This window comes from Scatophagus argus, chromosome 15 (genome assembly GCF_020382885.2).
Source record: "Scatophagus argus isolate fScaArg1 chromosome 15, fScaArg1.pri, whole genome shotgun sequence".
Lineage (NCBI taxonomy): Eukaryota > Metazoa > Chordata > Actinopteri > Scatophagidae > Scatophagus > Scatophagus argus.
Genome location: NC_058507.1, coordinates 21,458,001 through 21,482,111, shown reverse-complemented (window position 1 = coordinate 21,482,111; position 24,111 = coordinate 21,458,001). Strand labels below are relative to the sequence as shown.

The window sequence follows — 24,111 nt, the reverse complement described above, 5'->3', positions numbered from 1 at the left end:
GGAGCTCCATGGTTTTCTGCTTCACTTGCAGATTAGGGTTAGGGGTTAGGACCTTCATCATCACAGGGCAGTATTGGGTCCTCACATGACCCTGCAAAGTGATGACAGATAAGGATGGATATGAATGGATGCATCATTTTCATTTGACATCCAAATACTGTACATATCAGGCCTTCTTTACAATTTTTTATGCATTTGAAATTCTTAATCTACTGAGGTGAAATATGCTCATCATATGTTCATGCTATTTAACTGAACAGTTGAATTAGCAAAAGAAATAATTGCTGATAAATGCTGAATGTGCATTATTGAATAGTTTGAGGACACTTTGGTTTGTTTGAAAAATGAGGTGACTGTAAACCCGTTAAGTCCAGACTGAAATCTGAGCCTTGATGAACCTGCTCTCCTACTGATCCCTGTGTTGAGTCCCCCCCGTAAAGCTGCTGTCTTCCTTACACTGCTGTGGTGTGTAGTCATCAGGTACCTCAGACAGAGCCAATATAGCTGGTGCTGCTGACAAAGCTCAGAGGCAGCAGACTGGAGGAGCTGAGCACGAGGGGCAGGCTGGGATCATACAGGACTGAAGGAGTGAAAACAGGACCCTGTACTAAGCAGTACAGCATGTCAGGAGGACATGGATTCAACGTGTGATGACAAAGAGAATACACATTTGCTAGACTTTCAATACATTGTAACAATTTGAGTTCACTAGAAAGTACTGGTATGCTTTATTTCATTTCTGCACATTTTGCCTCGAATGTTTTAAGGGTTTTATGTTAAGCATAATTCTGCTTTAAATAATTCTGCTTAACATAAAACCCTGAAAGAGTATTCTTGACACTCAAGACAGGAGTTGGACAAAACTAAAAAATCTCAACTCATTTGATTGTTCTGAAGCTTTTTTTAAACTTAAAACTTGTTATGGTAGAGCAAGGTAGTAAGTGGACTTGAGGGGAGATTGTTTTGTGAACTTGTTCTCATAACCTATTATTTGTCATTGTTCTACTAAGTACCAAAGATTCTCTACAACAAAGATAACCCATAACAAGTTGTGCCAGTGGTATGAAATGGTATACACCTCTCCTCCCAACCACCACTGGGTATTTGTAGCACAAAATTGTTGCACAATCGTCCATGCAAAAGCTATACAACACTGGATAGATAAAATCAAAAATTTAATTTTAGTACCTTCCCTAAGGTTCTCGTTTTTGTACGCCAGCTTAATATGCTTGCTACCGATCTGCCCCTGTTGCTGAGGAAGCGGCATTTCTCCAACAAAGTTAATTTTCTCCTGATTTGTCTGTCTGAAAACTGCTATTTGGGTTTATGTTCAGAAGATATGTGGCTTGTTAGCGACAGGTTGGATCCTTACTTTGGTGAATATGGAGCAAGAGAATCAGTCATAATCTGTATTCATGCTTAAACAACTTACATACAATACATAGTCTTCAGAATTCCAATTAAAACAACCTGTCATGTTTGTCCTTTGTAATGTATGATGTTTATTGCATGTATGTTTCTCTCTCTCTCTCTTTCATCCTCTCTGTCCTGTCTACCTCTTCTTCTCCTCCTTCACCCAGCCGACTATCAGCAGGATGGTTCTCCCTTGTGACCCGGGTCCTGTTCAAGGTTTCTTCCTGTTAAAAGGGAGTTTTTCCTTGCCACTGTCTGCTTGCTCTGGGGTTCAGGCTCTGGGTCTCTGTAAAGCATCTAGAGACAATTTTGATTGTATAAGGTGCTTTATACAAATAAACTGAAATTGAAAAATGCTTCTTCCGTTGGAATGAATGGACTCAGGATTTAGGCTTGTTAGTCTCCTAAAGCAGCGGGGCAGAGACAGGAAATTCTTCAGAGAGCAGGTTTGTTTCTGAACTGTCTTAGCTACTGCTATTGAGTTAGTATATTCCCTTGTTCTGTGTTTCCCGTTTTATTTTGTTACTCACCAGTTTTCTTGTTTCAGAACCACTTAATGCTGTGTGTTTTCCGGCCAGTGTTGCTTGTAAGCTTTGCCCTAATTAGTTGGACCTGTAGTCTCCCCAGTGTATTTTAACTGTGCTCTGTATTCTTTCTGTACTAGTTTGTCTTAGTCCCCTTGTGCCTGGTGTCCCAGCATGTTTTTCCCTGTGTTGATTGCTTTCTTAGTTTTTGGATTTTGCTTGCATTTGTGACCCCACTTCTGTCTGATCCTGTGGATTTGTTTGACTCCTGTGACTGATCTCTTTTGTACTGAACCCTTTTTGAAAAATTAAAGATTGTGAGTTTTACTTTGACCAGCCACCTGAGTTGTGTACCTAAGTCCAATTCACTGTGGTCCACCAGACTTAACACTCAATAAAATAGCTGAGATATATGAAGACATCAAGAGGTCGGAATGCTTGAAAACATACCCAGGCTAGTCAAACTTATTCAAGAGATAAAACAAAAGATAACTGTAAAATCTAAAAATTTAAGACCTTTTTAGACCACTATTGTGCAATTTAAGATCTATTCCACTCTCATACTGAGAAAGAAAAAAAATCTTGCCCAGTGTTTGGAGATTACAGGAGTCAACATTGTTGCGTGGGCCGCAGTATGGCGGGACTTCAAACTCAATGGATGTGGTCTGATAGATCAGTGGTTATTGGTACCCTGTAGGGTTTGTTTTGTATTTCTGTTAGTGTTTTTGGATCTTTTCCCAGAAACACATTTTAAAGTTCCAGTGTATAACATTTTGTGATGTTTAGTGGTGCGGTTGCGGAATACAACCAACCGAATACGCCTCATCTCACCCTTCACTGGCCACTAAGAACAGGACAGACCATGTCTAGAGCCTGTTGGTTTGTCCATCTTGAACTATGGCACAAACATGAAGAAAAAATTCATGATAACATTATTATTCCTATGGCTAAAGAAATTTAAAAAAACAACATTAATAATAGTGCTATCAGTCAAACTAATCTTTTGTATCTCTTTTGGCGAATGAATAACTGCACAAAAGTGTGCAAAGAAAAAAAAATAGTTAGTGAAAAATCCAATCCATTTTTAAGACTGGCAGAAACCCTGGCTAAGATTTTGATACTTTTAGATATATTGGCTTAATGGTGGTAGAGGAAAGATCAGGTAGTCAGTCCATCTCCAAAGTTAATGAGTTCTCATGTTTTAAGAAATTTCATAGAAATCTTGTTGAGACGTCCTGGACATTTCAATGTGTCTGTTTTGAAAACGCTGTAAAGTAGTCGATCTTCTGAAAGATCACAAAAACAGACCTCTGCCGGGCCATGTTCCCCATCATCATACGAGCAAAACATTCAATTGACCTCACAGGACTAAAGTTAAATGACATACCATCACTTTTATTGTAGATATACTGGGCTACAATTATACAAAAAAAAAGAAAAGAAAAAAAGAAAAAACAAAACAAAACAAAAAAAAAATTAAAAGGTATTTGTGATCCAATAAGGTGCAGACCGCAAACCACTGCAGCACGGTATTACAGTATGAGTGAGGAGTACAATTTCTATTCCAATGTCCCTTAAATATTTGCTGCAGTTGTGATGGCCCATAATTCCTCATACTGACAACAGTTCATCACTCGATCCGTTTAGCTCCACTCCGCTGGTGTTCTACTGTCCTCCCCACCACCCAAAACAGTTGCCGTCGGTGCTCTGCTGGCTTTATGAGACAAATATCTCTCCAACCCTCTTTCACTGTTTATCAAAGGCATTTTCTTTGCAAACACTGATCATGCTTTTTCATGGAACTTAAAGGAAAAATCCACCTAAAACTGATACTGTTGGAAACATACTGGCTATTAGGTTTGAATTTTCTTGTTTGCTGGTGCATTTCTTTTTTCCAATTCCACATGTAGATGACATGACATCACATCCAAACCCAGTTCCAAGAGAAAGTAAAGGCACTCCAAGGACTTCTGAATCACTGTGGGCGTAATCCGGATCAACAGTGACTAACAAAAAAAACTTTTAAGGTGAAATACAGAGTCCAAATGATTTAACTGACTACATCCAAAGTGTCACAGAAGATGCAGTCCTTGATCGAGGACAGTTCTAATTATAACAGTCCTGTATCATTATCTTCCTGAAACGATGCAGGAGGGCTGCATCACTGCATTAAGATGCAAAAAAAGATACAGATCAGGAGGAAGACACAAGACACAACCCCCTCAGAGTACAATAGGGTCAACTGCAATTTTACTTCGGGGAGGTGCTACACAACAAAGCTGCATCTGCCTCAAGCAGGCTGCTGAGGGAGAGATTACACCAAGTGAAAAAGGCCAACAAGCAGCCTAAGGAAACTCTGAGGAAGCTAGATGGGTTCATGGCTGGTAGGATGTGATGAAACTCACCTTTTTGGGATTCATATTTCATAACTAGAATCACATAAAGTCTGAATGTAATTTTACAGAAACAGAGTCACAACTAGAGCAGTTGTGTACAGACTATGGACATAATGCAGCGTTACATGTTCAAAGCCCATACAGACTGATCAACAAACTGAAGCCTCTGCATCCTCTGACTTAAGGAGGGTGAATCGTTACACACTTACGAAAGTTTTTTTTTTTTCTGTTGATTTGTCAAAAATTCCAAATTAATCAATGAAAAATTATTATTTTTTCAAATCATTTAAAAAGGCAACATAGTAAAGTTCACATGAATTCACAAACTGACTGGTGTCCATGTGCATTAGGCACATTATACACAACTCTGCAACAACACGTCAATGTGGTCTATGACTTACACAAAAGTACAGGAACAAGTTTGAGTGGAGTTTTCCTTCAAGTTCCCAATAAAGGGCTGGGGGAGGTTAGTCTTGTGTTCCAAACTAACACACCACAAGAGTAAAGAAAAAAAGAGGCTTGAATGACATGTCCATATCAAAGTAGTCAGAAGAAAATGAAACCTAGAGTGTCAGTTCCTGATTCAAGTCATAATTTGGATGCGCTGGTTTGACCTACAATTCATTTCCAAGCATTTGTTTAAGGCAGGATGACAGCAGACAAGACATCCAGACATTTTGGGCCCAAATTGCAGACAATCTTTTTACAGTGTATCTGTCAGATGATGACTTGCAGGCACATTTCGTCTCTCCTCCCATAGCCCCTTATTCTCTTTTTAAATAGCTTTGTAGAATACCAGCAATTGAAACAGCAGCAAAGCCTGAACCACAAGTTAGTCCTTTTAACATAACGGCATTATATATATTCTTTTTCTTTCACTCCCTTTCACACTCTGACATGAGGTAAGGTATGGCGCCCAAGTGCAATGCTCAATTGTGCTACATGTACAAAAAGAAATGGAAAAAGGAGAGTACAAGAAAACATAGTCTGCTCTAAATAACACAGGATTAGCCTAAATTCAGCACTTCCACCCACCCACACCCACACACCTCCCTCCCTCCTCAAGTAAGAAGAAAGAAAAGTATAAAGGGTCGTTGGATATCGATGCCACTTGCGGCTGACAAGATTATTTATGATCATTATTTTTATCCGTCACAGACAAAAAAAAAATAGAGTGGGCATGGCACCGTATAAGTGATTTCACATTCTTTTTAGTTATCTCCCCCTTTTCCCTCCCCGAGACTCATAGTTAGTAGTGTTGAGCGAGACGAAAAGTCTGAATAGCGGCCTGTCTGTGTGTGTGTGTGTGTGTGTGTGTGTGTGTGTCATACGCGCACTACAGACTGAGGTGTTGGAAGGTGTGTGGCTGGAGGGCCAAATACACTCCAAATATGAAGTCTGACAGTATCTCTCAAACTGGGGAATAAGAGAACTAAAACAAAACAGTCCCGGTGTAAGGGTTTTCATAGGTAGGTTAGAAGGTCAGACACCTGCTTGAGAAATACGACAGATTGCACTCTTCAGAACAGTGAGAGATAGTAAAAAAGACGCACATGCTTAACTGAGTTCACATTGGTTTAAACCGATGGATTTCACCAAGTCACACTTTAGTATTCACATAAACGGTGGGATCCAAAATATGAAGAGTATGGCACCCAATAAGAGGTCTGAGAGAAGCTCAGTATGTGGTAGGTGACATAAACAAAGATCATTCCCGCCAGAGTGGGCTTGAATGCATGCTTGTCTCATACATGAAGCTACTCAACACACATGCTTGAACTTCACATATATCAGCAGAATCCAAAGTTTTCACTGATTATTTCAATCTTGATGAGAGGTTTTTGGCCTTGAACAAAGTATCAGAAACACTGAGTCCACTTTTTTTTTGTTTTTTTTGGAGCCTGGGCCTTCTTTTGGGAGTTCAGGCGATGCTGGGTCAGTCTTTCTTATGCAAGGGTCTCATGAGTTACTTGGTTCATTATTATTTATATATAATGTCGGGAAGATTTACATCCTGTATGAGGCAGAGAAGATGGGTCATGTCTTGTTAAAATATTTAGCTGAAAATACATGATTTATTTGTCATTTTACGTTTAGGTCAAAACAAAATCACAAACCAATCAGTTACAACTGTATATATACACACTCATATTTGAATTTGTTCACACGGCAGGTGAATTTAAAAGCAGTCAATGCTGATGCTGAGAGAAGGCACTGAGATCTGTTTGTTTCTATTCAAGACATGAGATACAAATTACTGTAAGGGAATGTTAACTCAGTGAAACATATGTGACGTAGCCCGGATAGTTACCCCAGTAACAAGAGTACGGCACCTGCCATCACCATTATTGAACCGAATTGCTTGTTTTGCAGAAATGAGCACTGAATGCACCGTTCTTGAGGAAGAAGCACCAGTGGGTGGGATTACATGACTGTGAATTCAATTTCAGACAAATATACTAACACTGTTTAGAAACCACATGGGTATATGACTCTTCCAACCCTCATTTCTAAAGACAGATCTGAAACAATAAGTCGAGTATCTTACCCTCTACGTTTTGAAGGAAATGTCAGAGAAATCACAAATTAAAGAGTGCAATCTGATTACCTCTACAAGCGTTTAACCATCTGATCAATCAACTGAAAATAATGATATCGAATGCGGGGAAAAAAAACCAGTTAGGCGTATGTGCAGAGAATACACTCCCCACCCATCCCCCATCAAAACAAAAGTCAAATAAAAATTAAAAAAAAAAAACAATAATAATTAAAATAAAAAAAATTAAAACATCATCAAGTGTCAACCTCAAGTATGAAAGGGGAAAAAGACAACAACGCAGCTCTCCTCTACAGCTTGATGGCTGACAAACAAGACAACCAAATCAAACAGATTTCCAATAATTAACAAAAAAAAAAAAAAGATCAAATAAGGAGGTATTATAGTTACAGTGCAAAAAAAGATGAGAAATTCAAGCTTAATACAAAAAACATAGCACCAAACAAAAAAAAAAAAAAGAAAAGAAAATGCATGCAATTAACTGAGGTATTCAAGTGAAAAAGGGCTTATTGATGAGAAAAAAAAAAAACAAAACATTTAGCAAGAAGCGAGAAGAATTTGTTGGAACAGAAAGAAAACAGACAAAAAGGCTGGTATCCTTATCCCTAGGAATTGACTTCAACCTCATAGTGTCACATCTGTTATAGCTTTGGTAGGTACGGGATGTGAGGAACACTAGTGCGTTGAAATGAATTGGCCTTTTTCACAAAGACTGTATTTGAAAAGATTCCGTGTGTCTCACTCAAGTATCCAATTTGTAAAAAATCTGCAGCATACTGAATGTGAAATATGTCTTTCTCTTTTTATATCAAAACTGAATGATTCGCTCCTCTGGAAAGACATTTAGTGCGCATGAATGACTAATTAAATTCCACCCATTCTTGGTATCAAAACACGTTAAACCAAATCATCCGAGATAATGCCATAAAACATCTAATCTCGCTCTCACACATATCCATAGATTTAGAACATTTATAGAAGCCATCCAGTTGTCATGGTTTATACATAAGCTACAAGAACATGCAACCTCAAGTGCGCTTAAAAACTAGTTTAAATTACAGTAACTGGGAATGTTGAAATACCTATCCATTTTGAAGGATATGAGGGTGAGCCTTAGCATCTAAGGCTAAGAATATCATTCATGTATTTTATCATTTATATATATATATATACTTTTTTTTTTTGCTACGTATATGATTTTGGTGTCAATGTGACCACACAATTCTCAAAGTAACAGACCCTAATGGAATAAGTGCAAAAATGATTAAGAATACCATTTCAAGACAGATTTCAGACAGAAGTGCCACCAGGTTTTTGTTCCAGTGGTATCTGTTAGCCATGTCTGCCTTTAGCGTTGTAAAAAAACGCTGTAAAACTGACTGGCACTAGTGCACAGGCTGAGGAGTTTAGCGTTTTTTTGTTTTTTTTTTTCTTCCTACTACATACTTTGATTTACACCTCTGATTGAACTATATACAGTCTAATACTACACAATAAGCATAAGCCTCATCTCACTGACATGAAGGTTAACCCAAAAAAAAAAAAAAAAAAAAATCAAAAACAGTGAGGAATAGACATTGCAACCTGACCTTTTTTTTTTTTTTAAAAACACTCTTCTAAACGTTAATAAAGCACTCATGTGATTACACAAAGCAGAGGAAAAAGTAAAGATTGTGTTTGCGCAAAACAAAAAAAAAAAACAGGGAAAAAAAAAAATTCGATGTGAAATCTGTTGTGAGATCAGTCTGCCTTTTTTTTTTTTTTTTTTTTCTTTGTTGCGTCTCCACACAGTGTTCCCTGGCTGCCTTGGTTGTGCCATCACAGGCTGACGATACAGGGCTAGCGTCGCGCTGCGTTGGGAAGCCGACGCTGCTTTTTCTCCGTTAGCGTCAATAGCTTAGTTGCTAATGCTGAGCTCAGTTGTTTTGGACCTGAGGTTGATTGGCTTTGAGGCTGCGCAGAGCTCGTCGCGCTGCTGCAGACTTAGCTATCCGGTAGCTGCGGCCAACTCCTTTAAACTTGCCCTTACCGACGACCTCCACCGTCACCCGGACCTTCCCGTCATATGTTCTCTCAGCAGGGCTGCACACAGAGAACAGGTAACAGGGTTTCACACTGTCCTTCTTGACTTCAACAGCACAGAGGCCAAGGCCTGTATTTGAAACCAACTGATCTTACATACTTCCACTTACTTTTATTCCTTATTTCCTATGTTCTCCATGTCATGCTAACTCACTTCCTCTACTTACCTGTTGTCATTTCCACATCACTAATTTTTAATTTTAAGTTACTTTATTAATCCCAAGCTGGTGAAATCACTTTTCAGCATTAACCCATCACTGAGTGAAACACACACACATGCAGTGAAACACACAGGAGCAGTGGGCAGCATCAAGCGCCCAGGGAGCATATTGGGGGTTTAAGTGCCTTGCTCAAGGGCACATCGGCCGGCTAATGGAAGGGGGGGTGGGCATTATCACTCCACCACACTCAAATTTTTCCTGCCCGTCCGGTGGGGGAATCGAACCAGCGACCTTCTGAACACAAGCCGCTTCTCCAACCTCTAGGCCACGGCTGCCCCAATTTGAGCATTACAAAGTCAACGGCAACAGAATTGCTTACATATAATAAAAGAATTAAAGATAAATACATTTTGCAGCAACTTAAAGGCATTTAGTTCTGCTCTGCACAGATGGACATGTTCAAACGTTTGTTGTTGTGTGTGGTCAGAAATTTTGGTTTGTGCACAGACAGATGCTGACATTCATGTCACCCAAACGCTGATTCTGAATCTGCTGCATGACTGTATTTTTGAGAATATGGATTTGGTTTATTGTGATTTATGACCAATAAGACCACATGTAAATGCAGTAAAACAATGTAGGAAAGCAGGTGTGGTTATCAATTCCGCTGAACACTTAAATGTGATTCTTTATGGTGATTATTTAGGTGACTTTGAGAACAAAATTGATTTGTTGCAGTTGAACTTAAGAAACTGTCCAGAAGCGGTGTTTCCACCTGACCTGGACTTGTATTTTTGATCAACACATGAACATATGTCCGTGTTTTCAGCATAAATCCAGTGACTTAAGACATGGTAAGATTGCTTGTGCTGCCCACAAGCTATGAAATTTGTGAAACTAACGAGTATTTGTCAATATCAGTGTTAGTTATCCCCGAGCTAAATCCAGCATGGCTAGTTTTACTTTTAAACTGCGCGTTGCAAAAATGAATTAGAGCTGCAATAATTAAGTAATGGATTAGTCTGTCAAAGGAAAATTATTTACCAGCTATTTTGATTCTTTAATCTTTTCAGTGACTTTTTTAAGCAAAAATGTCAAATATTTGCTGATGCCAACTTCTTAAATGTAAGAATTTGTTGCTTTTCTTTGTCACTTGTGATAGTAAATGAAGACTCTTTGGGTTTTGGTTGAATAAAAGAAGCAAAATGTCACTTTGGGCTCTGGGAAATTGTGATGCGCATTTTTTTTATATATATAATTGAAACAATTAATCATGAAAATAACAAGCAGACCAGTTGATCAATCAAACACAGCTCTGTGTAGCTGCTTATCTCTGACCTGAACTTGGCAGTTTCTGGTTCCATCTCGAGCAGCTCCCTCACAGGAGATCGTGGCACATTGGCAGAGAATTTCTCTGGAAAACGGTGAGAGGATGGAAGGTTATAAGGTTAAAAAAATAAAAAATAAAAAAAATACAGAAAATAAATGAATAAATGCGCTTTTGTTGTGCTTTTTCTTGCTCACCTATAAGTGGCCGCATCATTGGATAATACACTTGCCACACTGTCTCCAGCGACATTCTGCTGTCCATGTAAATTGCTCCAGCTAGCGACTCAAAGATGTCCCCCATGGCTTTAGGGACCTCAATGTCCTCCTCCTTCTCCTCGTCTTCTTCGGAGCGTCGCAGCTGAAAACAAAAGCACACTAAGCTCTTAGCTGATGCCTTCATGACACACGGCGTGAGAAAGAATTTTTCCAACAGAAAAGCCTGCCAGTGCTGCAGTGCTCTTCTTTTCTTAATAAATGCAAGAGGAAATTAGCGTGTACTTAGTGCTGTCAGCGTGAAGAACTATTTGGATACGTTGGTTGCGTTCTGACAACTGGACTGGCATTCACTAAGACTCATATATTACTGAATCTCTCACCTCAGCTGTCACTAAATAACATTAATTCCTTTACTAACTTGCAAAAGAAAACATACAAAACTGAAGCTGTGCTGTTGTTAGGTTTTGTTGTGAAGATGGGTCCAGTCAGTCAAAGATCTTCTGTAGTTGAAAAAACTCCACTCTGCTTTTGTTAGTTTTTGTTAGTGTTTCTGTTTATCCAAAAACGCGAAACGAAAACGATAAAAATGATAAGCTTATCCAACAACAGCAATTTGAGAAGTCACATTCTACCTAGTTTGGAGCTGTAATTTGCAAAGGAACTGACTAACTGCAAGTGTGGCTAAGGAGGTAGAGCAGTCACCCATCCAATTGGTGGTTCAATCCCTTACCACTGCAGTCAATATGTCAAAATGTCCTCGGGTAAGACACTAAACCCCAAACTGCTTCATTGGTGTGTGATGGTTTGTGGGAATGGTTATTAGTGCCACCTTTGGATGAATGTTTGTGTGATTGCTGGCTCATGTTGAAAAAACGCTCTGAGCACTAATGGTGCCTTCACAGATATGTAAGTTATCCAGACCTTGAGCACTAACACACCAACGTAGTGACATCCATTATACACTCGTGTATATTCATTGTAGTGCCGGCTGAGGGATCCAAGATCGCAAGCAGCCAATTTGAATTTTTGCCCTTGTCTCAGAGATTTATCAAGTTTTCTCTATCTTTTGATGATATTATGGATTGTAGATGGTTAAATCCCTAAATTTCGTGTACTTGTGGGTTGAGGAACATTCTGAAAGTGCTGAATTATTTGCCCGCACAGTTTTTCACAAAGCTGCGTACTTTGCCCCACCTCAACAATAAACTGGACTGGACTGACAACACGGACGCCCTGTACAGAAAGAGGGCAGAGCAGACTCTACCTGCTCAGGAGGCTGAGGGCCTTTGGAATACAGGGTCCACTCCACAGGAGTTTTAATGACTCAGTGGTGGCATCAGCCATCTTTTATGGTGTGGTCTGCTGGGCAGGCAGCATCTGTGCCCGGGACAAAAAGAGGCTGGAAAGACTCTTATCTTATCCTTGCTTTTGAACAGCTGAGCCTTTTGAGGACGCCATTTTCATACCCAGTCATGATGCTAACATCGGTTATCAATGAACCGCTTTACCTGCCGAATGTTCCAAGCTGATGCTTTTTCAGCTCGAGTCTTTTGGTGCCTCCGTCCCAACATGTTTGAAACGTGTTGCAAGTATCAAATTCACAATAAGCATATGAAGTATTTACAAAAAAACAATGAAGTTGATGAGGTATAACATTAAACACTCTAACAATATGTCGATATTGAGATCTAAAGTTACACATGATAGTGGAATTTAACCACATCTGTCACCACTGTATGGTATAAAAGATGTTTGGTGTCAAAAAACACAAATGGAAGCCCCTACTGGCCGCTGTAGGGATTAAAATATAAGAGTTAACAATATAACTAGGGTTCGATGAATTCAGAAAAAGCGCCTGATTTCTATCGAGATATTAATACAGCTGAAAGTCTTACAGTGTAGGCAGACTGCGCGAGTCTTAGTTTAAATACATTTTCTAAAGTTGTGAAGAAGGTGTGTTTTTGTTGCCCACAGACATTTGCCTGGAAACATCCACTGACAGACTCACAGTCTGACTGTTAATGTTCTGAAACTACATGTAACAGTTTAAGGCATACTATGTTAACAGCTCCATCGCGTTGCTGTTATTCTGTTATTTGAGGAATGGTGAATAGTGGAGGGGTACCATTTTACTGCAGCATATTTCTTTATTTCTTTCAGCTGTTTTTTTTTTTTTTATTCTTGTGTATGTGCCGGCTGTCCCAAGGCATAGAAGTACCTCTCAAGCAGAATGAGAGGAGATCTGGTGCCAAGATAGCCATTTCCAGGCAAATTAAATCCAAGTGCATTTTCTCTTCGGTACTGAAATCACTGGAATATAAAACAGATTCATAGAAGCTGACAGCCTTGTTATTCAGGCAGATCTGTTTGAATGCCGACTATTATTTTAGGGAATAAAAAAAAAAACCTACAACAGCAAAGATTAGGTTTCTTCCAACAGAATTTCATTGTGCAGTACAGATGCTGTGTTTGTGACAGAAACAGGACTCACCTCGGAGTCCATGCCTTGCATCTCGTTCTTCTCCAACTGAAACTGCACAAAGTCGTCGATGACGTGAAAAAGCTCGGGCGAGATGGCCTTAAAGTACTTGTGGTAGTCATACTTGACAGCCAGAGAGGCAAAGATGGTGTTGTTGACGAGTGCTGAGCGCAGGTCGGTCAGCACGCCAGGAGAGTGCTGCCGTGGATCTTCATAAAGGTGCTTTGTTATGAGGTAGTCTAGAATTGCATCACCAAGGAACTCCAGCCGCTGGTAACAATCTGAAGAGAAAGGAAAATAAACAACAGTCAGAAACAAGGGTAGAAGAGATTAAAATTTGGAGGGCATATTCATGTGCTAACTAACAATGGCACAAATGACTATAACCATAACGTAATCTGAAAGGGGTCACTCGTAATGACAAATCCAGAGTTTCCCTCCGCTCTCAGCATGTTTTGCCGAGATATTCCAGCTGTTTTGAATGAAAAGGTTCTGATAAACGGATAAATAAAAACACGGCTCGGCACCAAGTGACACACAACTTGGTGAACATGGTTGAGCATTTGGTGGTTAAAGAGACATGTGTTTCTCAAGAGATGATGAAGACCAAACTAAAAGGAAAGTGATTATTACACTTCTTCATTCGTCAGGATTTGTTTGTAATTATATCTAGATAGAACTGGCCAATATGGCAAAAAATATGATCATGATCATTTTGGGCCACAATGACCCAACAACAATATTTATCACAACACCACCTAGCCTTAAATGTAAATTCAATCACTTGGCAAACACATTTTATCTTCCTTTGCAGAATACACACTGCTACGTAACTGTTTCGAATAATGGTGTTGTCGCTAGGATGACACCTTTCCAGGTGGAGGAAATGATTGTGTGTTGACTGGTGGCATATTTTGGAGACCCTCTTAATATCCACGAATTTCCTCAACTGAGGAGAATAACACGAGTTCGCTTTCAGGTTTTTAGCACACGAGCTCTGCGCGGCTGTGTAAAACAAGTCGAGTGTTGGATTAAGAAAGGCAGAGTGGCCGAAGATGATGCATTTCGTCTTTTAAGTTTGTGTTCATCTTCCCTTTCGTGTACTTACTATGAGCATTTTTGTCACCGATGTTTCATTAACTCTGCTGTGCTCTTCAAAATTATTAAGATGTACTGAATTGTTTAACTGAAAATAAAGACTTAGGACTGAACGACTTATTGTTTTGTTTTTTTTACCGAAATCGCAATTTGAATTAATGCGATTAGCAAACAGAAAAGGCTGTCACTTCTTTCTAAAATACAACTCCTGACTAATGTAGCGGCTCATCACGTCCACATCTATCTGTTTTAAATTCATGTTGGTGTCTTTGTGTAACAATCATGCTCACCAATCAGAAGACTGTATACGCCCACTAACAAAAAACACGTCTTGCGGTGTGAAAATGGCAGAACCAGGAACGCTGAATGTCGAGGAATTAGTGCCGAAGAAGAGTGGCATTTCGACTATTTGGCAGTATTTTGAGAGAAGTGATGTGCTGCAAACGAATGTCACGTGCAAAACCTGCCGTTACCTCCAGAGGCAACATTTGAAGAATCAACACCGGCAGCAGCGTGACGAATGGAAAGTCAGCGCAAAGAAAGAGGACGAAGGCGCAGCTACCGCAAGTGCTGCCAAAGACGAAAGTAAGCAAACCTCCATCACAGTGTCATCTGCAGCAGTAACGCCATATAAGGGCTCATTACCTTGCAAAAGACGTGGTGTCTATTAATACCATCACTAAAGACAGCATTAAATTATATATAGAAAAATATATCGCAAATCAAATCACAATATCCGTCAGAAAAACCGCAATTAGCTATTTCCCCAAATCATTCAGCCTTAGCGTGACTGTAACGTGTAAATAAACCGCCATGAAATATCTCTTGCACTGTCCGTTTAAAAGGTCGAGTCACACACGTAACCTAGCAACAGCTTCAGGAAGCCAAAGGATGCATTAAACTTAACTGCCAACCCCATACAAATGTAGGTGTGATTTGTTTTATCTATATTTGCATAATGTACACGTAGATGTGCGTTTTCAGAATTACCGGTATTCATGCTAATCTAATGAATATTATCTGTCTATTTATTCTAAAATTACTGGCATGACATTTTGTGTTGTATCGTGTTATTGTTTTAAAGTTTGCCTCCAGTTAAAAAGGTGTTTTTCTTCTTGTTCCTCCAGTCGATGTTTGATGTCTTCAGAATTTTAAACTTAACACACATGTGGAAGTGACTGAAATAAAGATTCAACATTATGAATCTGCCTTATTATTTATAGAGAATGAATACCTTTTCCTTAGATGATACTTCTAATTCTCAAACAAAAAGTATTATTTAAATGTACTGTAAATAAAACAAACAATAGTCCGAAGAGTACAGTATAAAAAGTGATAAAACGGAAACTGATGCTGTTGCTGATGCTAAACTCTGACCTGTGATGGTGTTGTAATGGTAAGAAGCATGGGTGAAGGCTTGCAAAAGGTAGGCCTTGTTCTGAAAGGTGTAGTTGATCTTTCTTTCAAAGTTCTCGAAGCCGGAGATGAGGTGGTTGAGAGTTCGCTCAGCGTCTGGATGGTCCAGCATGCATCGAGGTGGGATCTTCAGCCAGCCGTAGCACAGGTCCATGGTCTGTTGGCTGTGCACAGCTGTTCCTGTCAGCGTTCCTCTCTCCAATGGTAACACCTGTTATCATCGAAAAGAAACCCCTGATGATAGCTTTGACATACATTGTTTCAGAGAGGCAGCTTGCATGGTTTGTTTTTTTTCCTCCAGTGTAAAACCAACACACTACACATCTCTAATCATGGCTCACCTCGGTATGGCAGCTTAAATGGGCTATACTGGGTGAATACACACTAGAACATCTGCAATATTGGTCCTGCATTTGGTAGATTTTTCTCTACATTTTTATCCAGCTTTAACTTCTTTTAATTTGCCACTTGTCTATATGCTGTGCTGTGCTCTGAGCCAAGGTATCATGGCTGAATCATGCAATACTGAGACAGAACCGTGTGGGAGGTGCTAGCTCACCTTGAGGCCCAGTGAGCAGAGAAACATCTGGGCGGCCCTCTCTCCACAGCTGGTCAGGTAGCATCCCAGCAGAGCCTCTACACAGTCAGCAATGCTCTTGTCAGCGATGCACTGCTCTGTGTGTAGGTCATAGGAGATGGACTGCTTACCAAGCTCGGCGCCGCAGTTCTCCTCCGATGGATTCCAAAAACCCACCACAAAATCGTCCTCCTCCCCGGCCTTGCTGGGGTCCAGGTAGCACATTGCGTCCCATGAGCTGTAGTCAAACTCTTCTGCAGAGGGCCCGCTGGGCGCTGGCTCCGAGGGGTAGTGGGCCGTGCTGGGATGAAGGGGCTTCTTGGGGACCTTCCACTCGTATGGAGACTCCATAGTGGGGGAGGAGCCAGAGGCCGTGGTAAGAGAGGGGGGGAAGCCACTGAGAGAGATCTTCTTACCAAACGCACCAGACCCCAACAACATGTTGTCAATGAATTTGATGTGCTCCTTGTAATACTCAAGATCGTCCTCCATGTTCACTTCATCCTTTGGCTCATCCTTCAGCATCAGCTCACCGTCCTCATCCACCTCTTCACCCTCTTCATCGTCTTCTTCATAGTCATTTCCAGATTGCCCATTGGCCAGAAGCTCCTCCTTGGCCTGGATGGACACAAACAGGAGGAAAGCAGAATTCAAATAAACAGGAAACCAAAAGAAGCAGGAGAACAATTATTAGGTAGTCTCCATTAAAATGAAGCTTCCTGTTGAAGGGGTTTCAATATGTGTTGCCCAATATGTTAAACCTACAAAAGACATCTGTAGCAACAAGATAAATGATGTAAGATGGCAACAGCTGCGATATTATAAAGTCTATAAGGCTATTTATTATTATTTATATTTATATAAATATAATATTTGCGTTTGTTCATTATCTGAGAAATGATGGCATCAGATATCCACACTGTCAGAAAAATATAAAATGTTTTGTTCACTTACAAAACATGCATACACTGTGACACCTATCTCATCACACATCTTTTCTCCTAATCGTTGAGAGTGTATTTGAAGCATTTGAAACAAGACAGATTGTACTCCACTTCCCTTCATCTTAGTTAGATTTGTAGTTAGAATAACTGAGATTAGATTTGGTTTGTAAAAAAAAAAAATTACTCTGTGCACGCTGACACAGCAAAAACAAGAAGCTGCGGTTTAACCGACACGTTCAAATTCAACTTGACCGATGATTTCAATCATCAGTGATTAGCAGGTAAATGAATAAACACTTCATCATAAAGCAAAGGCCAAAAAGAGGTAGTAACTAGAGCTTTTATTTCTCAATTATTCAGCAGACTAATTACTGTGCAACAATTTTGATAGATGATTTATTGCTTAACTGACATCTGAAGTGTAAACACCAACCATCTGTTTGGTGTTTACACTTTAGGATGACCTGTTTCTCTAATCTGAGGATTTGCTTCTTCTCTATGCTTTAAGTTACAGTAAACTGAATATCGACATTTTTAAACATCAACTTTGACTTAAAGAAGTTTTACATTATTTTCTGCCTTTTTCGGGATGAAGAGTAATTGATTAACCAAAACAAGGAGACAGGTTCATCATTAATGATTCAAGCCACAAATCATGAACTGGGCCGTGGGGGAGGGAGGCACTGAGAAAATACAGAGCTGGTGATGACAATGGAGAGACAATGACAGTGTGCATCAGTTGATAATATTGTATCTTTATGACCCAGACCAAGCACAGAGGTGTTGCCCCTGTGACCCTTTGGGGGACACTGACCCTCTTCATCAGGGTGATCGCTACTGGGTTATGACAAATGAAACATATGAAACTGTTTCGTAATGTGAAACTGCTGTGAAACTTTTTGACCTTTTAGTGTTGTAGGTGGTTTGTTTCCGCTTTAGTACATTTGTCTCAATTTTTCCACCTGCATCTGTGTTGTTTTCTTTTAAATGACCCTTAAGCTACTTTTCCAACAAATGCTACATAGATATATCACCATGATCATCTAGCGCTGTAGAATTACACTGTTTACTTTCATTACATGCTGGAGTAGAGACCAGAGTTAAAAAAAGTATGAGACTTAAAACCAAAACACTACCATGCATGAATTGCCAGACAAAGGGGAAGCCTGCCCTCTAGTGGTATAACAACAACACGACACTGACAACATCTGGCGCATGAACAGATAATTCTTATTTTATTCTTATTTTTAATCTCACACCCTCTGAGGGCATTGGGGCTAAGAAAAACGTCCTCACTGTGCAGACGTACAATTCCAGAACACACACACAGTCACACAACAGAAGGATAAAAGCCATGATAAAAGAGTGTATAAGCCGAGTATGAAGTATGAGAGTAGCAGGCAGTCTACTGACCTCCTCTGAATCCAGTTTGTCTGTGCTGCTTTTGTCCTGGTTAACCACATAGCCAGGAGGCAGCCAGTTAACAGGGGGGTCAAAGATAGACACCACCATCCTGCTGGGAAGACCCTTCTTCTTGCCCAGACGGTACAGGTTACAGTTGCTCACCTGGACAAGGACGGACCAAAGAGGATGAGTTGAGGAGACCTGTACACACCATTATGTGGAACACAGTGGAGCCTGAGAAAAGTTAGCTTTAGCTTTTCAACAGCCAGGTGCAACCGTTTTTCTGGATGCTATGACACTAATGACAAAATGCGCAGTGTGAGTTGTAGATGAACGGAAAATAACTTGGAAAAATCCAACAGTTTTTCTGGCAGTCTTTTAGTTAAGCGATACAGACGGACAAGCAAAAGTGGCAAACAGGTATTTATAAACTCTATCTATAAACTAAATTACATAAATACAACCTGTCTAATAATACATTCATGTTTACATCAGCATTCATAGAAGCAATAAAATGTCTTGAAAATTCTGACCACTACTATCTTTTCACTTTTGACGCCCTCTTCCTGTCTCACCTTCTTGCTGCGCATGTAGCTGAGTCGTCCCTCGTGAGCGTCGGGGTAGGTACAGAACAGGTACGTGGTGATGGCATGTTTGAGGAAAGAGTCTCCAAGCATCTCCAGCCGCTCCAGGTTGAAGCCGTCGCTGGCGTTGGATAGGGTCAAGGCCTGTAGGATGAGACCCGGGTTGGGACCCAGGTTTTTGGGAGAGTCTCCTGCCTGGGTTCTGTGCTGTGGGACAGCGGTAAGGTCAAGAGAAGGTGCTGAGGGAGCACTGGGACCCGTGGCTGCCTGGCTGCAGACTGAGGTAGCTTTATTTGTGTGGTCTGAGGTCCTCCCTGGTGTACATTCATCACTAGGCTGTGGAGGACTGAAACTGGGCTTCTTCAAGCTGTGAGAGGGCTGCACAGGAAATGAGGTAGTGGTTTGTATTGATTCAGGGCTCTGCAGCCCAGGAGAGCTGGGCTGAGAGCATTGGCAATTGTCTTGTTGGTGAAGGTGCTCTTCTTGGTGGCCGTTGTTGTCACAGTCGGCAACTAGGGCAGTGCCATTGATTATGTTTCTTGTGCAGGCGGTTTCTCTGGGCTCAAGGGCCATGAGGGGGCCCTGTTCAGGCAGGGAAGAGTGGTGACTACTGGGATGTGTTAAGGATTTGAGGTCAGGGGATTCGGTCTCTTGATGCTTACAGAGACCCTCATCGTGCTCACTGCAGGACTCAGGACAGGAGATGAATGTTTTGCTGTCAATAGATCTTTTCCAGCCAAAGTCCAGGTTTGGATACCTGTCATGTATAAAGAGACCATCTTTACGTGAGAAGGTTGGCAAACTGTTTTGGGGCAAGTTGAAACACAGATCTGAAGAGAATATTTAAAATTCAGCATTTTCATGAAAAAGATATTTCCCACTCAGCAGTGGTTAAGGGGTGTTTAAATCTGACTGGATTTCCCTGACTGCTGCTGCTGCTGCTGGTGGTAAGCTGGTATACTCAGCACAAAAGCTCCATGCTGTCACTTGGGATATTACAGAATCCCTGAAGCAACCATGCATGATTCCGGGTTTGGAAATTCTTTCAAATGTGCCATGAACTGACAGTGTTCATCTCATCTGCACCACCTGTAGCAGCCAGCTGGCAAACAAATCTCTTGATTGTTACATTTAGCAGGTGACTCCAGCTGAGTACTACGCCGTTATTTTACGCTGCTTTTTAACACTGTGGAAGATTATGCATGAATTCTCAAATTTTGTACAACTGCGGTATTAGAGTAGTGTAATAGTGTAAGTAAAGAAAGTCCTGATTCAGAAAATGGATTAACTCAAAGTGGCTCATTTTCTTTTAACGCTGAGCGTGTGTGTAGTGCATGTAACCAGGACCTGAAGTCAGGGGGGAGGGTCTGAGCTCCTACTCCAGCTTCCCTGGCTGTCTGGGCTCTGAGCTCCTCCGCGGTCAGAAGACAGTGGAGTCGGTAGAGGATGCTGGGCAGACACACTGCTTTCCTCCACAGTGAGGCAGGGATGGGGTGGATGGCACACAGCTCTGGAACCAGGATCTGACAAACAACACACTGTTGGACTGGGACTGTTCCATGATGAAAACGGGTTAATCCAGCTTCTAAATAATCACATCAGCAGTGGCCACCTCAGAAGGCTTAAAGACATGAAAATGTTTTTTTTTTTGCTGACTAAAGCAAAACGCAAATGACAAAGACTGGTTCACATTTCCATCCAAAGACTCTTATTAAAATGAAATCACAGTTACTCCCTCTCCACCATCACAAGGTAAACACAGTGTGATACAGAATGACACTGTTTTGCACTGTTGGAAAAGTTAAGCCAGGTGTCAGAATTCAACACAGTGGTCTCACTGAATTGTAAGTGTTACTGTCAGTGTGAAACAACTGTTACCTGCTTGTTCTGCAGACTTTCCCACTTGGCCTTCCTCTTCTCTGCACTGCTGAGTGGCAGGGCTTTGCCCTTCTGGTTCAGGTGCCGAGGGGTCAACAGGTTCAGTCTGAGAGCAAAAGGAAAGAGGAGTCTCAACCTTCTACCTGTCTAAAAACAATGCATGTGCAAAGTGCTGTCATTACACTAAGACAGTGTACTTCACAGTTTGCCTGTTCTTAAGCCCATTATCAGACAAGGGAAAAGTTCAAGGATCCAGTCTAAAATATTCTAAAGACTTAGAACTCCACTGATTGAGCATTAGACTCTATTGCACATACTGCCTTTTTATTCCACGCATTCCTTAATTACCCACAATGCAACTTTTCTTCCATCAGTTTGGTTCCAGGTTTGTGTTATGGTGTTATGCTACTCAAAGTGAATGTAGCCTGGAGTTTTAGCTACAGAGATCTAACTAGTTCAGTTCTTTATAACTCCACACCTGCACGTTTTTTGCTTTTAAATGAAACTTGTTTCACATATGCGGTATTACAGCCCAACAGTTGCCCTGTTACATGCCACTGACAGAAAGCGGACAGCACTTTACAGCTATATTTAAATACCATGATAGCCATGCAGCTGACCTTGAGGAGGTGTGGTCTACGTCCAGAAGCGGCTGGTTCAGGTTGGACAAGTCCAGGTTGTACTTGGTTTTGTAGTACTCAGCAAATGTCTCATACTCTGGCGAAGGAAACTTACTGAGCGGCGTCAGGTCGGTATACACATCAGCAACATAGAAGCGATGAGGCTGGTCAAAGTTACGATACCTGGGACAGAAGCAGCGTGATAGTCAGTATGAAGCTCAAATCAGTCTTCAGCTCAGCATTTATATACAGCGACTCTGTTCCTACATTGTCTGACTCACACTGAATCAGTGGAAGTACCTTGGAATGATGACAGCATCCTGGTAGTCCTCAAGCTTGAAGGTGAATGGGTTCTGCTTTGTGTACTGAGTGGTAGGAATGCCAGTGCGGGCCTCAGACTTCTCAATGTCCTCCATGAACTTAAAGTCCATATCTAGTGTGTTTGAGTCCCCAACTGAATGAGCCAGTGAAGTAATAGCGAAAAAGAAAGAAAACCAATGAGCATTGCCACATATCGTGAAAAGTGATCCACCAAGCTTCACTGAGAGCGATTCTACTCACCAACATTCAGAGGTAGAACGCAGTAAGCCGAGTCAGCCAGTGTGGGCTTGAACTCTAGGGCCGGTTTCTCCAAGCGGAGGATATGGGAGAAGATGTACTGGTGTAGGCGGGTGATGAGGTCGAGCTGCGCAGCGGTGAGCACGAAGCCAGATTTCTGCAGCTCGATGGAGATGGTCACCTCACCTGAGCGAGTGTACACCGGGAAATGTGGAATCTGGATAGAAGAAAAGCATCATTGTCCATGATCACTGATGAGACGGCGGTGCTGAGGCAATTTTTTTTCTTTTGTGAAATAAAAGCACAACATTGCTAGAAGTGAAAACGTGTTCGTGTCCACTGACAGAGTTCAGGAAGGTGACATACTCGCGGTATGGGTTTGGCAGTCAGGATTCCGAAGCACCTGGTGGTGTCTTCCGGCGGGTAGAGCTTCCTCCTGCGGAAGTTGAGTTCATCAGGGAGAGGGGTGGTGAGGACCATCCCTATCACATATAGGTAGTAAGTCTGCTCCGAAACAGCGTAACAATCCCGCAGACACTCAGGTATCTGCAGACAACAGAGGCAATAAAAAAAATAATGAGACATCCTTAAACAAGTAACTGTAGACTCAACTTAAGACAAACCTTTAAGATAAACCTTTATTGGTCCCGCAGTGGGGAAATTCTCAACTTACGGATTGTTTGAAAAGATCTAAAAATCTAAACGTTTTCTTCGCGTAACAGCATTTCCGATATAATCATTTTTCAGTTTTCAAAAGGTCAGGCTGTGAGGCAAAGCTACTTCAGAATTTGTCTGACATACTAATTCTTAGCATCCAAAGAGAGTCAGGGAACCCTTACGGCTTTGGGGTAGCACTGCCTCCTCTTGGTGGAGCCCGGTCGGCCTGGTACGCTAGTCTCTTCCTCGTCGTGAAGGTCCAACTCCTCCTCGTACTTCACTGTCTCCTTCCCCACCGGCATCAGGTGATCATCAAGCTCACCTGGAAGCAAGATGAACAAATTAAACTAGATGCGGGGAAATGTTCTACAGATGCAAGCAAACAGCAAATATTTTTTCCAAAGGAAACTAATATGCAATATCTCAATTCTGCTGTTACCTATTTTGTGGAGTTTCTCACAGCATACTAGTGCAACTGCTTTCTCTGCCAATCTGGTACAGTTCATTACAGGACCCTGCAAAGACAGTTCCACCACAATGAAATGAAATGAATGAAAAATGAATAAACCTTAAGTACTTATAATGTGATTAACTCTCGCTAAATCCTCTGAGGGAGGCTGGAACATGTAAACTGTAAACAAGTGCAATGAATGAAGTCTAAGTGTTGAGATGTGGGAGAAATTATCAAAATTCAGTGCATAATCAACACCAAGATTGCTAAAACGTAGATATTCTTCTTCACCTTCACAGGAACTCGCAAAGGGGAGTTGATGGGTAAGTAGAGTGTGGACTGGAAGCGTCCATCCGGCGTCTCCACAGTTTTACACTTTGGTGCCAAGTGGGTGAATGGATCACTGGGCAGCCGAGCACAATACCTGAGCCCCGGAGCAAAAACAACATTAAGACATGCCACTTTAAAGCACTTAAAGCAAGATTAATGACTGCCGATGTTATTTTCTTGGAGAATTTTGAAATGTTTTGCAGAAAAATCAGCCTACCTGTTAATGTGTCCAATTGCCGTGTTGATGGTGACCCGGGGACCTCCATCCTCAGATCGTAGCACGTAAGGTGGGAGGATGTTGTCATCGTCCAGCACCTGCTCCACTTCAAATTCGCCCACCTCCACTGACTTGGAGCATTTGTTTCTTAAGATCTGCTCAAATGTAAAATGAGATCACCTTCACCTTTCCACTACTATACACGCCTTTTCACTACGAA

General features: G+C 41.1%; 1 protein-coding gene across 1 annotated transcript in view; it reads right to left on the bottom strand.

The window, feature by feature from the left end:
- Positions 1 to 3,311: 3,311 nt before the first annotated feature.
- The window catches only part of dicer1 (dicer 1, ribonuclease type III), a 31,859-nt gene continuing 11,059 nt past the window's right edge, over positions 3,312 to 24,111 (bottom strand). Inside the window, exons 13-30 of the mRNA XM_046412604.1 lie at positions 23,892 to 24,046; positions 23,636 to 23,768; positions 23,333 to 23,408; positions 23,076 to 23,215; positions 22,603 to 22,782; positions 22,240 to 22,453; positions 21,979 to 22,132; positions 21,679 to 21,861; positions 21,059 to 21,164; positions 20,528 to 20,703; positions 19,172 to 19,937; positions 18,606 to 18,758; positions 16,231 to 16,866; positions 15,633 to 15,882; positions 13,170 to 13,438; positions 10,658 to 10,820; positions 10,472 to 10,547; positions 3,312 to 8,972 (exon numbers count right to left, since the gene is read on the bottom strand). Of these exons, the coding sequence (XP_046268560.1) occupies positions 8,807 to 8,972; positions 10,472 to 10,547; positions 10,658 to 10,820; positions 13,170 to 13,438; positions 15,633 to 15,882; positions 16,231 to 16,866; positions 18,606 to 18,758; positions 19,172 to 19,937; positions 20,528 to 20,703; positions 21,059 to 21,164; positions 21,679 to 21,861; positions 21,979 to 22,132; positions 22,240 to 22,453; positions 22,603 to 22,782; positions 23,076 to 23,215; positions 23,333 to 23,408; positions 23,636 to 23,768; positions 23,892 to 24,046 (3,996 nt within the window). The 3' untranslated portion in view covers positions 3,312 to 8,806. The remainder of the gene's footprint in view (positions 8,973 to 10,471; positions 10,548 to 10,657; positions 10,821 to 13,169; positions 13,439 to 15,632; positions 15,883 to 16,230; positions 16,867 to 18,605; positions 18,759 to 19,171; positions 19,938 to 20,527; positions 20,704 to 21,058; positions 21,165 to 21,678; positions 21,862 to 21,978; positions 22,133 to 22,239; positions 22,454 to 22,602; positions 22,783 to 23,075; positions 23,216 to 23,332; positions 23,409 to 23,635; positions 23,769 to 23,891; positions 24,047 to 24,111) is intronic.